Source organism: Micromys minutus (genome assembly GCF_963924665.1).
Source record: "Micromys minutus genome assembly, chromosome: 25".
Classification (NCBI taxonomy): Eukaryota; Metazoa; Chordata; class Mammalia; order Rodentia; family Muridae; genus Micromys; species Micromys minutus.
Genome location: NC_137960.1, coordinates 17,150,831 through 17,166,987, shown reverse-complemented (window position 1 = coordinate 17,166,987; position 16,157 = coordinate 17,150,831). Strand labels below are relative to the sequence as shown.

The 16,157-nt window shown below is 44.4% G+C and overlaps 1 protein-coding gene across 2 annotated transcripts in view; it reads left to right on the top strand.

Annotated features, from left to right (window-relative positions):
- The window catches only part of RTKN2 (rhotekin 2), a gene marked incomplete at both ends in the record, with an annotated part of 60,863 nt that overhangs the window by 40,434 nt on the left and 4,272 nt on the right, over window positions 1-16,157 (top strand). For both annotated transcript variants that reach the window (XM_080937532.1, XM_080937531.1), the window contains 3 exons: window positions 4,056-4,162; window positions 5,097-5,228; window positions 14,969-15,131. In XM_080937532.1, the coding sequence (XP_080793658.1) occupies window positions 4,056-4,162; window positions 5,097-5,228; window positions 14,969-15,131 (402 nt within the window). The remainder of the gene's footprint in view (window positions 1-4,055; window positions 4,163-5,096; window positions 5,229-14,968; window positions 15,132-16,157) is intronic.

Here is a 16,157-nt window from a genome sequence, read left to right as displayed (position 1 = left end):
TGAACTTGGGGTTCCATTTCTTTTTCTCAAAAAAAAAAAAATTCTTACAGTTTCTTTTAAAAAGTTTGTTTGGAGGGGGGTGGGGTGATGCCTGGGACTTTTGACTTCACTTTTGAAAAGCATTTTCATGGGATACGGTTGATAATTCCATTCCCTGTCCCTCCTGTCCTTGTGCGTCCCTGGGTTCAAAGGAATGATTAAGTATTTTGGGATGTATCGGTTACAGGGGTTGAGAATGGCCGTGAGCCACAGACAGAGTGACTGGGACAGTGAGGCTGAGCTGGGGATGTGACCAGAGAGGGAGCTGGCAGGTGCCAGGCACATGGGCGATGCCACACATGGACTATGTACATACGAGCCCTGCCTAAGACAGGCTTTGTTTTACAAGTGTAGAGTCGGGTACTCAGGTTAAGTGGGTATCGTAGAGGCTCTGAGAAAAGCAGAGAAGCTGTGGCTGTTTTCTTCCTCGGTAGTCTGAGGCTGTAGGAAAGCCCAGGTGAGAGGTGGCAGGTGGAAGAAGAGTATTTGATAACTGCTCTGTGGGGCTAGGGACCCAGCAGGACAGGATGCTGTTACATCTGCATCTGCCCTCAAGAATATGACAAGAAGGGATCCAACATCTTCATTTAGGAATGCCGCAGGAGGGGAGTCCACATCCAGCATCCCCTCTCAAGGATGCTGCGGGAGGGGATTCTGCATCCAGCATCCCCTCTCAACGATGCTGCAGGAGGGGGGTTCCACATCCAGCATCTCTATTTGAGGATGCTGCAAGAAGATTTTCCCCTTACATGAAGTCTGAGCTCATTTTATAAGATGCACATTATTAGATGTGGTGTGTTAGGTTCAAATACATTATTGATTGCACAAACTTTATGGACTTGCCTGTGAATCTAATCATTTATGATTCTGCGTCTTGGGGAATTACATTCTACCTTAAAAAATAAGCAACTTGCAGATATTTACAACACAGGCCGTTCATAAATTTGAGATTGCTATATAAAAGAAATTTATGTGTCACTCAGACACTGGGCTGTGGAGGGGTTTTTTACTTTGTTTAATGCTTGTAGAAAAGGTGGCTCCCACTTACTGCTTTGTGTCTGTACTTTGGAATCACTGTATACTTTGTGTAGATTCCTGACTCCTACCAGGTCAGCTTTACTAAGCCCTGAATAAAACACACATTCCGTTAGTCCCAGAAGATACGATGTTGTGGTAATCCCCCATAGAAGGCTGATGCATGGGGAAGTTGTTAAAGTAGTTTTAGCTTGTCTCTTCATTTAGGCCTGTTCCCTCCTTGACTAGTAACTAAGGTTGGCTTATTTATATGCACTGTGTATCTTAATGTCTGCTCAGTACCCTGGTTAGATTCGGTTAGCATCTTGAATGGCCTAGGAAGAACCCCTTTGAAGAATTTCCTCCATCCACTTGGCCTGTGGGCATGTGGGTGGAGCATATTCTTGATTGCTAATTAGCAGAGGAAGGCCTGGCCCACTGTGGGGGGTGCCATCCCTAGGCAGGTGGGTCTGGGATGTATAAGGAGCCTGGCTGAGCAGAAGCCAGAGTGCAAGCTGGTAATTAGCATTCCTCCAGGTTTCCTCCTTGAGTTCCTTCCCCCTGACTTCCACCAGGGATGAACTATTATCTGGAAGTGCAAGCTGAACGGAGCCTCTGCTCTCTGAATTGCTTTTGGTCACCATGTTCATCACAGCCACAGAAAGCTAACTAGATCGCAAAAGAACGGTATTTTTGCCAAAAGCCAGTATTTTTTCCCCATGTCCCCAAGGCTTTAATAAATAATAATTGCAGCCAATAGCTAGCTATCGGGATGCAGTAAACATTAAAAAATATTTTCTACACGGGACAGCCTGAGGTGAGGGCATGTTCTGGATATTTTTCTTTCTTTTTTTTTTTTTTTTTTTAGATTTACTTTAATAGTATATGAGTACACTGTAGCTGTTTTCAGACACACCAGAAGACAGCATCGGATCCATTACAGATGGCTGTGAGCCACCATGTGGTTGCTGGGAGTTGAACACAGGACCTCTGGAAGAGCAGTCAGTGCTCTTAACTGCTGAGCCAATTCTCCAGCCCTGGATATTTCTTTTTGTACAACCTATACACAGATTACATTTTTTGATGCTTTCCCTCCATATGGATAGGATAGATCTATACCTACTGTTGTGCTCTCTCTCTGTCTCTCTCTCTAAAGAGAACTTTTAAAAATAATCTCCAACTTACAGAAAACTGCAAATGTATTGTCAAGGTCTTCCCTTCTACACACACACACACACACACACACACACACACACACACACACACGATACCAAGTTGCTCACAAACCCTAAGAATCTTAACATCCATTAAATACGGTTGACCACCCCCACCCCCCACCCTACTCTTCAGCAAGCGAGTCCCTTTCTAATGTAGACCCCATGCTTTCTGTCCTTCTCTAGCTCTGTTGAAAGGATGCAGGACCCCCCTCCTGCCACCCTGAATCAATTCCTAAGTCTCCCTCTTGACTCTCACAAACTTGGAATCTTTAGAGAGCATTGCTGGTTATTTGGTAGAAGGCCCTCCTCTGTGCCTGCCTGGCAATGGCTCATTATGTGGCCTGAATATACCTCCACAGCCATGTTCTCTGACTATTGCGGATTAAGGTGGCTGCTGTCAAGTTTCTGACTGTTAAGGTTGTCTTCTGATTTCCTCATTATGAATACGTATTCTGTGGTGGGAGCGGATGCCTCTGAGACGTAAAAGTAGATATTCCCTATTGGCCCTGCCGTAGGAGGCTTGTGCCCTTCCCATTAGTCAGAGAATGTGTCACACTGTGCCAATGTCCTGTTCACTCTAAAGTTGCATATGTTGTAGATTGGGGGCCACTCAAGAGGCTTGAGCCCTTCCAAGATCCCTCTTGGAGCACTTTCTTGCCTCCCTGGAATACCAAGACATTCCAGCCCCTTGTGCTCCATCCCTGATGGGCGGACCCTGGTTTCTACTCCCCTTGTTTAGTGTCCTCACACTGGTAAAGCACCGTGTCACCATGTCTTCTCATTGCTCTTGGGGACTGGCCACCCAACTAACATGGTCACTCTTTTTGCTTTCCCCTCTGCTTGGTTGTGACTCCTTACACTAGGCCTGCACTCCAGGCCTATACGCCCTTTGCAGTCAAGTCTTTCTAGGCTATACAGCTGCTGTGTAAGCTCTCCCTAGGTGTGAGCACACGCCCTTGGCTGGCTCGCTGAAACACCTTACAGTGATAGTCCTCCTCTCCTCTCCTGGCTCCCCCTCCTCCTCTCCCTCCTCCTCTCCCTCCTCCCTTCCCCACTCTCCCTCCTCTTCTCTTTCCTTCTCTCCCTCTACCTTTCCCTCCTTTTCCTCCTCCTCTCCCCACTTTCCCTCCTCCTTTCCCCTCTCCCTCCTTTTCTCCTTTCTTCTCTCCCTCTTCCTCCTCCTCTCCCTCCTCCTCTCCCCACTCAACCTCCTCCTCTCTCCTCTTCTACCCACTCCTCCTCCTTCCTCTCCTCCTCCTGTACCTTGCTTGATGTCATCACCCAGTGCAGACCTCACAATTTCTTCCCTACCCTCTCACCTCTCAAGGTTCACCCTCAGGGCTGCCCCTCATGGCTCATGAGTACTTCCTTGTTCAATGGGAGAAGGGGAAGAAGTAGGGCAAAGGTGTTTAAGTGTCTTAACATGGGTAAAATAATGTTCACCTTACTAATTATTCTAATGAAAATTAGAGCAGGGAGGGAAATCTGGCGACCACAAATCACTTTAGTAGACTACTTTGCATGAAACTCTGAACAATCCCCTTGAATAATTCTGAAGTCAAGAGACTAAAGGCCGCCGCTCTTTCAGTTGACCACAGTGTTGGTCTGGGCCTGCCCTGACCTCTCTCATATGCTTCCATACGCCATTAGCATTCAGGTAGATGAACCTGTATGCAGGATTAATGTTAAATCGTGTTAACAATAAAGAAAAAACAATCTGGAATGTAGAACAGCCTTAGACATATATTTCTAACTTCCCGCCTTCTCCCTTTCTTCTTTACACAGAGGAGTGCTCCTTTTGGCTTCCCCTGTACGGCAACGTCTGCTGCCGGCTAGTGGCCCAGCCAGCCTGCATGGCTGAAGACGCGTTTGCAGGATTCCTTAATGAGCAGGTAGAACGTGTCCCATAGCCCTCAGCTGGGGAGGACCAATTGAACTCTCACTATGCAGGCTCAAGGGGCCTTTCTGGAAGTGTTCATTTTTGGGGGTTGTTGTTGTTGTTGTTGTGTTTTTAATATTTTGGGATGGGAGCTCTGAAGGCTGTGGGATGTGAAGGGTGACTATGGGGGTGGGGGAGGGCCTGGGTGACTGAGGGGTTGCCTCTCCAGTTCTCTCTGGTTCCCATCCCACAAGCACAGAATCATGGCAATGCTTCTCTTATGGAAATGGACCCCGGCTGCCCAGGCTGCCCAGTACCTTCCACATGAAGGCTCTTCTGGCAGACAGCATTTGGCACAGTTTGAGCCTCTGGGCTTCCAAAGCTGCCTCTGTGCCACCTACTCCTGATTTATTCATAGCCATGGTTATTTATGTTCAGTAAATAATTAATTGTGGGCTTCAATGAATCAATAGCTTTGTTTCTAGAAGATTCCATTAGAAGGAAAGAAAATCTGAGTTCTTACCAGGTAGTCAACATCTTCCAGTGTTCTGAAGGGGGGGGGGTGGGGGAAGTGAAGGGAAATTATTTTCAGTGTGGAGAGAGTTATTTTTATAATTTTCCTGAGTCTTTTGATGAATTGCTGTGGAATTCTAAGCACTAGGTTCTAATAGGACCGGCTTTCCCCAATCTGGGTTGATTTATGATTTTTCTGTGTGTAAAATTGGATGGTAATAATTACCTTCATTTCGCTTAATGCTTCTGAAGGTTCCAGGCGTCTTCTCTGCTCTGGGATTTGAGGGGCTCAGACTTTAACTGTACAGCCGACGCAGAGCTGATTCTGTCTCATTTCTAAAGTTCCAAAAGCTGGGTTTAGAGTTAAGGTGATGGTGATTTAAATTGATGATTGACAGTTCCCTTTTTTTTTTTTTTTTCTTTTTTGCTTCCAGCAAACAGGAAAAGGTCTGGTTGGCTGGAGAAGGCTGTACTGTGCTCTGAGAGGGGGTAAACTCCGCTGTTTTTATGGTCCAGAAGACATTGAAGCTAAAGTGGGTCCGGCTCTGGTGGTTCCTATTGACAAGGTGAGCATGGTGCAGTTCCACTGAGCCTTAGTAGCCCCAGAACGTTGTGACTCGTGAAGTTTATGTTCATGTGTGTTCTTGACATCCTTGAGGTCATAAAGAAAAGGAGCCAAGAGCTGTGGACACAAGTCATTAACTGAATGTTCTCTTTCTTTGCACAGAGAGGCTGTTGATGGGACGTGTCACCATCTAGTTTTAGGAACACTTAATAATGGCAGGATGTTAACAGACAGGTCTTAAAGCCCAGAGTATAACCCTCACCTTGAGGAGATATCTGTGGGGGCTGGAGACTTGGCTCATTGGTTAAGATGGTTCCCTGCCCTTGTAGAGGACCCAAATTCCATTCCCAGCACCCACATCATGCCTCTAAAGGGATTTAACTCCAACTCCAGGCCATCTGATACCTGCTTCTGGCCTCTGAGGACACGTGCTTACACATAACACACACTCACAGAGGCGAATACATATATTAAAAAAAAAAAACCTGTGAAAGTATTTTTAAAAACTACTTATATCTTTTCATGAGTTTAAGGGATGCTGTAAACATAAATCGTCAGCCCAAACCATGGCAAAGTTCTTTCTTGTTAATATTCAAAGGAGTTCATTAAAAGTCCTTCTCGTTTCTCCTGGGATGAACACGCAGTTGTCCATCCTCACTCCCCTACCCTCCCCCCACCCCCGGCCAGCACAGGAAAGCCTGGCTGCTCTTAGAACACTTGGGGGCGCAGGCTGCTGTTAGGACTGTCCCACCCGAGAGTCCACCGAGGTCTTCATTCCCGCTTGACCCAAGAAAGCAGCATCAGCTGTCCAGTTACAAGGTTTTAATTGTAAGATTCCGCAGTGAGTCCGCACAGGACGGACTGAGTTTCTTTCATGGCGGTCTTGACTTCGCCTCTCTCGCTAAGTGTAAAGTGTATTCCATCGGGCCCTCTGCTGAAGGAGCCCTTCCCTAGAATACTTTCAACGATGTTTCTGGAGCCAAATCCTAATAGGTTTTTTAGCCATTTCCGGAGGAGAGAGGTCTAGCTGGACCGTGTGATTGGACGGGAACCGCCGCATGCTTTAGCCGTGTGCGGTCTACCCTTCTACTTGGAAGAATGACGTAAGGTCACGTGTGGTTTTATTCAGGTAACAGTCGTATTCCTGAAAACATGGGAACCATTTCTCTGATCTGTCTGGACTTTAATTTAATTCTGCCATCTTTTCCAGCAAAATTTTTATCTATCCCGTTTACTTTTTACCCAAAGGAAATTCTATAGCAAGATTCTTTTTTTAATCTTGTAGCTTAAGTCTACTTAATTTAATGTTTTTATTTGCAAGTTCTTTATGATAAAGTTTTAATTAAAAAATAAAGTTTAGAGTTATTCTTTAAAAACATAAATTAATAATACCTCCATATTAAAATATAATGTATTTATCTTGGTTTACAAAAATGGGTTTATGGAATATGTAATTTTATTCATGAAAAATTCATATACTTTCTCATTATTTGCCAACTTTGTATTTTGTTTTGTTCAGGTTGTAATCTCTTTAGTCACTTACTACTTTGAAAAATTCAAACGTACAAAAAAGGTTGAAACAGAAAGCCAGCCACCTATGCCCTTGAGCAGACGGGGGACTTCCTGAAGTCTGCCTTTCCAGCCTTCTGCTGTTGTTAATTGATTTCTTTCTCCTAGTCATTGTCTTGTTTTCTGGGTCATTTGAAAAACAGCACTGTTTCTTCTGATAGCAAGGATTCTTTTGTGTGCAACTGTAACTTTATCTCGTGCAGGAAGTCTGTTGCTGACTCAGTGTTACTGAACAGAGAGGGATTTCCCCAGTGTCCCTAAAGCGACTTTCATTGATTGATTTCTTTGCTCCAAGACCCCTAGGTACCCACATCCTTTGCTCTGGTTGCCTAATTGTGTCCCAGCCTGCCTTTGTTTTCCTTTGGTGACACTGACGTGTTTTTTAAGTTCAGGTCATGTCTTGAGGGGGGGTGTGTAAGTGACCGATCAAGTATTTCTTTGACTAGAGATGAACTGGGTGGAATTACGAGCCTCTGCTGGGTGTATTTGGTAGCTGGGTGGTAAAACCGGAAACCTGCCAAAACCCCTGCCATTTTGTACCTTAGAATGTGGAGGCATAAACTAAGATAAAAATATAGCCTAAGCAAATGGTAGGTTTTAAATTTTAGTGTTGTTTGTGTACATGGGTACTCATGTACCCAACACACATCAATGTGCACACATACACGCACAAAAGTGAGCATGTGCACGCGTGTTTGCTCTGGTGTATGGCCCTGAAGCATGCAAATATGTCTCCGACACAGTATGTTCTAGCAAACCTGGTGGCTAGAAGGTATGGTCAGGATCCCTTGGGGCTGGAGTTCCAGGCATTTCAGGGACACAAGGCTGTGGAATGTGGCCATATGCTGTCCTGTCCTCGTGACTGTAGACTGTGCCTTCTCCTAATGCCGAACCATCTTCCTAGTCTCACAGATGGCACTTTCAAACTTATTTGTTTTGTTCTAGAAAAGGTATTATGTTGGTTGGCTCAGCTCAGCCCAGCAGCAGGGCTGGTGTTCCCCCTTTCAGGTGTATAATTTCTGTCTGGCAAGCGATGAAGTGGACGCTGCCATTGGGGTCCAACTTGTCAAACTAGTCAGGAATATGAGGCGACCCACTCTTTTCCGAGAAGGTAGGAAAAGATAAAATCATTGAGCTGTTTTTTTTTTTTTAATAATTAATTTTATTTCCTGATAGATATGCTGCTCAATAGGTTTGGAAGGCAGAACTAAACTTTTCCTTTCTCCATACCCATCCCGAATGGGATTTCACGGCATAAAGCAGTTCTGAGCGGAAGGGGCCTAAGCTGGAAGGCACAGGTGATAGGAACCTTAAGCCCGCCTCAGTTACCCCGTCTGGACTTCCTCTCTGAGGGTAATGATGTCATTCCAGAAGAGAGAGAGTGGCAGCAGCATTTGCGTCCTGACAAAGCTGACAGCCTCTTTCCAGGCGATGGGTCAGATGGTGGGGGTGGCTGATGACGCTGTTGTGTCCATCGGCGAGTTAAACGGGGTGCCAGGAACCTTCCTCCCTTGGTGGGACCCATGCTTTCGAATAGTTCACCATTGGGCATTTGCAGGGAAATTGTGTAGGTTTGGCCTTAGAGCTGGAGGAAACGCCCATGACATTTGACCTCTACACGCTTGACCATGCTTTATAAGCCAAAGCGTTAGGGTAGGAAAGAAGGTTGAGTCTTTGAGATCGGCAGTCTTGTGATTTAAATAGTAGACGTTGGCCACCTCAGTGTGTTCACACTGGGACTTGGTTCTCTGGAGGTGCTCCTGCCCCCTCCCTGTGCTGAGCCCTCCCCTCCCTGTGCTGAGCCCTCCCCTCCCTCTGCTGAGCCCTCCCCTCCCTCTGCTGAGCCCTCCCCTCCCTCTGATGAGCCCTCCCTCCCTCTGCTGAGCCTTCCCCTCCCTCTGATGAGCCCTCCCTCCCTCTGCTGAGCCCTTCCCTCCCTCCACTGAGCCCTCCTGTGCACCTCACAACTTTTCACTCACAGTAAGCATCATGGATGTAGGTATTCAGATCTACCATACCGTCCCAGACATACTGTTGCTACCTAAAAACATGATGGTTACTCATTACATTTCTCTCAGTTTCAAAAGTGAGTCAAATGTACAGAAAAGTTGGAAGAAACACAGCAATCAGCCTCGCGTCCAGCTCCTAGATTCAATCAGTCCGCGGTGTCTCTCTGTCTCTTTCCTGGTGTCGTTTCTTTGCTGATGTGTTTGAACACAAGGCTAATGCACCTCCCTGAGGAACACAACTTGTGAAACAGCCATTTCACGCCTGCGTTGTATGTAACGGCTGAGAAATGTAACGATGTGGTCCAACATGTAGTCCGTCTTTACAGCTCCCCTGCTGTTGCCCTGAATGGCTGCTGGGCTTGAGTTTTTAGTGCAGGACTATCCTGATCAGCTTCCCTTCCCCAAGCAAGGTGTGAGCATCTTACCTGGTGCCATGATAGCTCAGGGACTGCACTGTGGTTCACATGGACCAGCTAGCTGCTTCTCCACCCACTTACTGTGTAATAGACTCAAACATTTTTTTTATCTGTCTAATTATTTGGGTTTAAAATACATAGTAATTTTTCTTGATGACTTTTTCCCATGATATTCAAATAACAGTTTTGCTTAAGGCCACCATAAAGGCCACGTGAGCAGCTAAGTTTGGGAACCGCTAAGCTATGACATATCCATTACGGTTCTCCATTTGGATTGTAGGGGGTGGGGGAGTGTCTGCTCTCTGACTGTAATTCTTGTCCTTCTAAATGGCATTTCCTGTAAGGCCAAGTCGGTTCATTAATTTTCATAGAGAGCCATCTGTGGAAATGCTCACATTAAGGGAAGAAAAACCTAAAAGCTATTCCCCATGTAGTTTCAATCCAAATTTGAAAGGATGATTTACTTCAAAGTGATTGCTTGGACTTCCAAAAAAAACTTCACTCTGAATGTTGCTGGGCAAGACACCCAATGGCGGGCACTTAACAACAGTCTCCGTACATAGCAGAAGCTGTATTATTTATCCATGGGGTGGGAAAGAAGCTAGAGTCTTTAGGGTCAGCAATCTGTTTTGATTTACATACTAGATGTCAGTTATTTCAATAATGGATCTGTGCTGAACCAATCAATAACTCTACTCGGTGTGATAGGTTTTATTGAATTGTCTCCAACATGCTTTTAACTATTATATTTATCAAGTGCATAAAGCTCAGTAGCCACCGATCGCATGGTATATATCCCCAGTCATGGTAGTCATTTTGATATCGGAACCCTGTCAGCTACACGGTTGTCCTTTATTAAATATAGCCACAACAACTGTTATTTAGTAGTGCTTTCCTCGAGGCGTTTGCATCCAAGGGACGCTATTGACAGAAATTGAAGGTAGCTATTTCAAACTGATATTGGCCGTGCCTGAAGCTTGGCCTAGTGGATGGCTGCGCTATACACAGTTCACACGTCCCCTTCACGTCCTGTGGATGTGCGCATGCTCCATCGCCAGACCCGAGTCAGCGCGGGTGTCCGTTTTAAGTACCACTATTTTTCATTCTCTATCAACTGGGCTTGAGACTTGTCTTTATGACATATTGTGAGGAAGGAAGGAAATGTTGCCTGTAGCACAAACAACTCAGAGCAAGAAAGAGACTTTTTAACAACATTTTATTTTTAAATTTTCAAGATAGTCATTATAGAACAGTGTAATTGAGCCCCGCTCAAGCATCCTGTTCTCCTGCAAAATCCTAAAGATTTTACTTGTTTATCTCAAGTTGTATAACGATAAAATATATTTTATATGCATGTAGTCATGTGTAGTTAATATGTAATAATGATAATGAATAATGCAGACGGTGCTCCTGTTTCCCAGTAGAAGGAATTTTGTAATCATTTGGGTCTGATTCCAGATCGAGGACCTTACTTGAATTGGCTGGAGTTTTGAATGGTCTTTTATTGTTGCTTCCCACCTCCCCTCCCCAACACACTGACAACATAGTTTATTTATTGGAGAAGCAGTTGTTCATCCTGCAGAGCTTCCCATAACCTGAATTCCTCTGTTTGTGTCTCTGAGGTTTTGGAATGGTGATTGGGATTGGTATGTAGCAGGGGTGTATTTTGAGAATGCATGTCTGTATAGAGCGGTATAAAAACACATCTGAGCACGTGGCTTCTAATGGCACCAGTCTGTGGTGCTGCTTAAGCTCTCTTACTGCCAACGACAAGCTGCCAATGTCTTAGCATCCTATGTTTACGGCTAAGTTATCTCTAAGGTACCTCTGGGAGGCATCAGGATGAGCTGTGTGCGTGCATGCACGAGTGTATGTGTATACATGTCTGTGTGTGGTTTTGAGTATATGTGACCAAAACAACTAACATCTTTCAAAAGTGACCATTGAGATAGTTTATAATTGTTATGCATTTAGAATTCAAGGGCCAGGCACAATCTAACACTCTCATTTGTTTTTTTCTCAATGATGCTTCTGTTGTCCCAGAGACTTAACCGAGTCCTTCAGGTGGTACTTTTGACACAGATCTGCAGTCTTCAATTTCTGGTGGTACAGGAAACTCGAAAATCATCTTCTCACATGGTGACCCAATTGTTTCCCCCAGAATGGGGTTTTTGTTGTTGTTTGTTTTGTTTTGTTTTTGGATAGGTTCTTAAAGATGACCATGATATGGCTGTGGCAGTAGGCTTGTCTGGAAAGGGTGGAACACATTTTAATTGGAGGTGATAGAAGCCAAAAAGAAACTTCCCCTTGACCTCAGAGTGTATCTTTGCTGTAGAGTTGAGCTTTTAAGGCCTTCCCAGGGAACCCTTCCATTTTACTCTGCAGTAGTGCACAGAGACATTCTGAGAAGCAAAGTCAGAACAAGCTGCCCATCACCATAATCCCAGGTCCATCACAAACAGGAAGAGCTGAGTGGAATGCATCCTTAGAGAATAAAAGGACCACACACACTTAGTGCTCTCAAATCAAACTGACTTTTTTTGGACTGTGGAAAAAGTAAACCAGGAATCCGGGTCCCATCATCTGCTTCTCTTGCAGTTTCTGTGAGTGATACTCTTGGGTTAGAGTCTGGTCCAGGGCTATGCACCAGTGGTTTACTTCACCTGTGGTTCTTTCCTGGTCTTATTCTTTTCTTCAAAACCGTGCAGCCACTTCCTGGGTGCTAGATACTAAGTGGTCCTTGAGATGTGACAAATGCCATGACTGGGTCATTTCCAGATTGTTTGCTTTTGTGTCCTGTGAGGAGAGGCATTGAGTGTCCTTGCTGTGAGTTTAGGCTATAGGTTCTGAAATGTATCATGCTCTTTTCTCATGACTTCATCTTTGGAGGAGGATGAAGGTGAGCCTGGTTTGATTTCACCAGTGCAGCAAGCAGCTTGGGTGAACTTCAACACCTGACAAACCACACTTGTGCTAATCTCATTCTTTGACGGTGTTTTAGTACAAATATTTCCCATTAGTTAGATTATCTGGGTGGTAAAATATAATTTAATCTAAACTCTGCATTTCATCTTCACTTGTTACAAAAAGCAAACTAACAAAAGTATTTGACATGTGCCATCACTTGTGAGGCAGAGACAGTCAGATCTCTTGAGTTCATACCCAGCCTGCTCTACATACATAGTGAGCTGAGATCTACATAGTGAGATCTCTCAAATTAAACCAAGCCCTACTGTAGGATATTTAATATTTGTAACAATGCCTATGGGTACTGTAGTTAGTATAGGGTGTAATATTAATCTATGTTGTTGACTTGTATTTGCTTGGGATATAAATGGTCTGCTCCCTCATTCTCTGTTTCAAGTCACTTAATTAGAAACAATACTTTGAGGGCTGGAGAGATGGCTCAGTGGTTAAGAGCACCGACTGCTCTTCCAGAGGTCTTGAGTTCAATTCCCAGCAACCACATGGTGGCTCACAACCATCTGTAATGAGATCTGATGCCCTCTTCTGGTGTGTCTGAGGACAGGTACAGTGTATATAATAAATAAATAAAAGAAAAAAGAAAAAAAGAAACAATACTTTGTTGAATGTATAAACAGTTATGTGCAAAAAAAAAATCCCATTTTATTTTAGTAGCTGAATCTATTTAATTCTATCTACAAGAGTAATCAGAAATTCATGTTGAAAGGAAATTAAGTAGACATAGTTAAATGCTCAGAATATTTATTTAGCCCCCCTCCCCTACTTGAATTCAACCTTCAGTTAGGATAAGAGCAGCATCCTGAAGATTTTTCTAGAAATATATCACCCTCTGCTATTGGTAATAAAACTGTTTGAAAAGAGATTGGTTGGTTGTTGGTGTTAGGTTAATTGGTTGTTGGTTGATTTGTTGGGCAGTTAATTGGTTGGTTGGATGATTGGTTGTTATTAGTTGTTTGTTGGTTGATTGGTTGGATGATTGGTTTTTGCTGGTCAGTTGATTGTTGGTTGATTAGTTGGGTAGTTGGTTGGTTGTTGGTTGATTGGCTGAGTAGTTCATTGGTTAGTTGTATGATTGGTTGCTGTTAGTTGGTGATTGATTAGTTGGGTCGTTGGTCAGTTGTTGGTTAGTTGGTAGTTAGTGGTTGGCTAATTGGTTGGTTGTAGCTTTAAAGGATGCCATTTAGCAGGAAGTATTTTAACTTTTTTTTATGTTCTATATATGATTACTTAACTGATATAATTCACACAGTTTTTTGCCTACAGGTAGGAATGAACAAAGAAAGACTTTGTCACTCTAAAATTATTGTGTTGACCCTGTGTTCCATTGCAGTCTAGAGACTATCTGCACTCCCTGACTTCCCAGTGACCAGCAGTCAGACCTATCCCATGATGGCTGCCAGCTCTTAGATTTTGTAATATTCTGGAAGTTCAAAGACACGCATCTGCTTTCTACAGCAGACATGTTCCCGTGGGATTCTGGAAGAATCAAGTCCTGTAGAAAATAATTCCCTGTATGGTACGGATAGTGTTCAGCTTCCAGGATTTACCCATCCTTCAAGAAATAAAGTTTTCCTTCCAGCTCCACTTCTTCCCTGAAATTCACAACACAGTTGTTGCAGATGTGTGTAAGTGTGGGCTGTCACTTTCTCCCCACCCCCAATCGGCGTCTGTAGCTGCAGGCCAGTGCTTTCTGCACACACTGCAAAAAGGTTAACTGCCTCTCCCTAGATTGGACTGTATTCACAGGAGCCTTTGGGAGCTGCTGGGTGTCTAAGTGAGACAGGCTAGAGTTGAGTTGTGCTCTTTTGAAGAGTACTTTCCCCATTTTTATATCAAATCCAATGAAGTACACCATTAAAATTTTAACTTTTTAAAACTTTTTATTTCCAGTTAAAAATGTTTCTAAAAAACATATAAATGGCTTCTGTGGCTCCCCTTGTGTTTCCACTGGACAGTGCTACCCCTTCTGTCCCAGATGTCATTCGTCTGACACCCTTCAGTGTAAGCCAGCTGTCCTGGCCATTACTACTTACCTGTATGGGACGCAGGAACTGGTCGGTCTGTGCCGTACAGCACCATGAGTGTCATGTCATTGTCCTACCTGGTACCTCTCAGAAAGACACTGAGACTCCCAGCAGGACTGAGACCATTGCTCTTGTGGTATACAGTTAGATTCATCCTCGAAGGGATAGCTTGAACATTGGACATCTGTAAATTACACAGATCTTGACCTGTGAGCATTACAAGTGAATGCATGCGACATACAGGATGAATGTTATTGATGAAAACCTGTTTGCTTAAATAAAAATCTGTAACATTTTTACCACCTCAACCAATAACACCGTAATCTGTATGACTATATGAATAAAGAAGAAACAGACTGGACTGATTCCGTTTTATGACTGTTGGAAATGTTGTTGATCTATAACCACACTAAAGCCCATACTTGCTTTACCACAATTTTAAAATGTATTTAAAAAGCAAGGAACCAATATCCTAATGGAAGCTATGTCCCAAGAACATATCATTTTGAACATATCATATATATGCATACAGTATACCCAAAACTCTTCCAATGGAAAAAAAAAAAGTTTCTTGAAGACATTCTAGATTTGAGTTTGAATACTGAAAATTCTTCAAGTGACGTGTTCTAAATTCCAAACCACCAACGGTAAGATTATACAGTTGGCATGAATGCGGTAGCTAAGCAATAAAAGATTGGGTCATTTCTTAGAAACCACCAGTTTTATCCTAATTTTTAGGAAACCAGAATCCAGGCCACGGAAAAGGATTCAAAGAAAATGCACTGTTTCTCTGTCCTCAACACAACTGCTGGGCGAGCAGTGAGTCACATCTTTGCGGCGGACAGCCTAGCGGACTATCAAGAGTGGATGGACGCCTTCCGGCAGCATTTCTTCGACCTCAGTAAGTAGTTATGCGGTCCTCTGGCGGTGTGCTCACGTGACTTGGAAGGCTGGGCACAGCAGTCCGAATACTAAAGGTAAAGAACTTATAGCGGGGATTTTTCTTTTCTACATTTCCTGCAAACCATGGCCGTACACCACAAACCACTTCCAGGTAATGATCATCTCAAAACTGTAATGCTCAGAGGAGCCTCATCTTTAGCAACCTTCCCCTGGCTGCGGATCTGCAGTGATACCATCTTGCGCTCCGTGCAGAGATGAGTTTTAGCCCCCATGGATGTCCGTCGCCATCTCAGTAACACAATCCAGCTCCATGCATAAAACACTTAAGGATCTCAGGTTTCCTTCTCCGTTCATGGAAGTCTTGCTCCTGGGCAGATTCCTGGCCTCAGCGGTACACTGAGCAAGCCGTGCATTATCTGTGATTTTCCTTTGAAAAATGGAACTCTTGGTGATGGCTGCTTCTGATCGAACTCCGCATCACGTTAGAGTCAGCCAGTATTTCACGTCTACAGAATGCTACAGGCTCATGCCGTAGAGGCGTTTGCAAGCAACCGAGTGACTTACGGACGCTGTGAAGAGGTGGCACCTGCTGCTGTCTGGCAGGTCCCAGACTTGCTCTGATGCGCACATCAGTGGATGTTGGGGTGGAGGATGGGAAGGAGGCAAGGACAGGCACCGAGTGTAAAGATGGCTTGGTGCTCCGTGCCCTGCTTACCTCTCATGAGGTCCACAGGAGGTAAATTACTTGACTCCCAAGATGAGGAAAGGGAGACCTAGAGAGGCCTGTGGTTTGTGGTGTTGGACTTAGGGAATCCTTTGAGGTGTTTTCCTCAAGCACCGTCCTGAGGCACTTGGTGAACATCTAAGTCCTCTCCAGGTTTGCAGCTGTCCTGAGCCACTTTAGCTTAAGTTGGCTACAGACCGTGCAGGCAGGAGTGACGTCGGAACCAGCCGGCGTTCCACTGTGCTGTTTTTCTGAGCCTGGGTCTCACCGTGCCCTGGTTCCCACCTCAGCTTCCCGAAT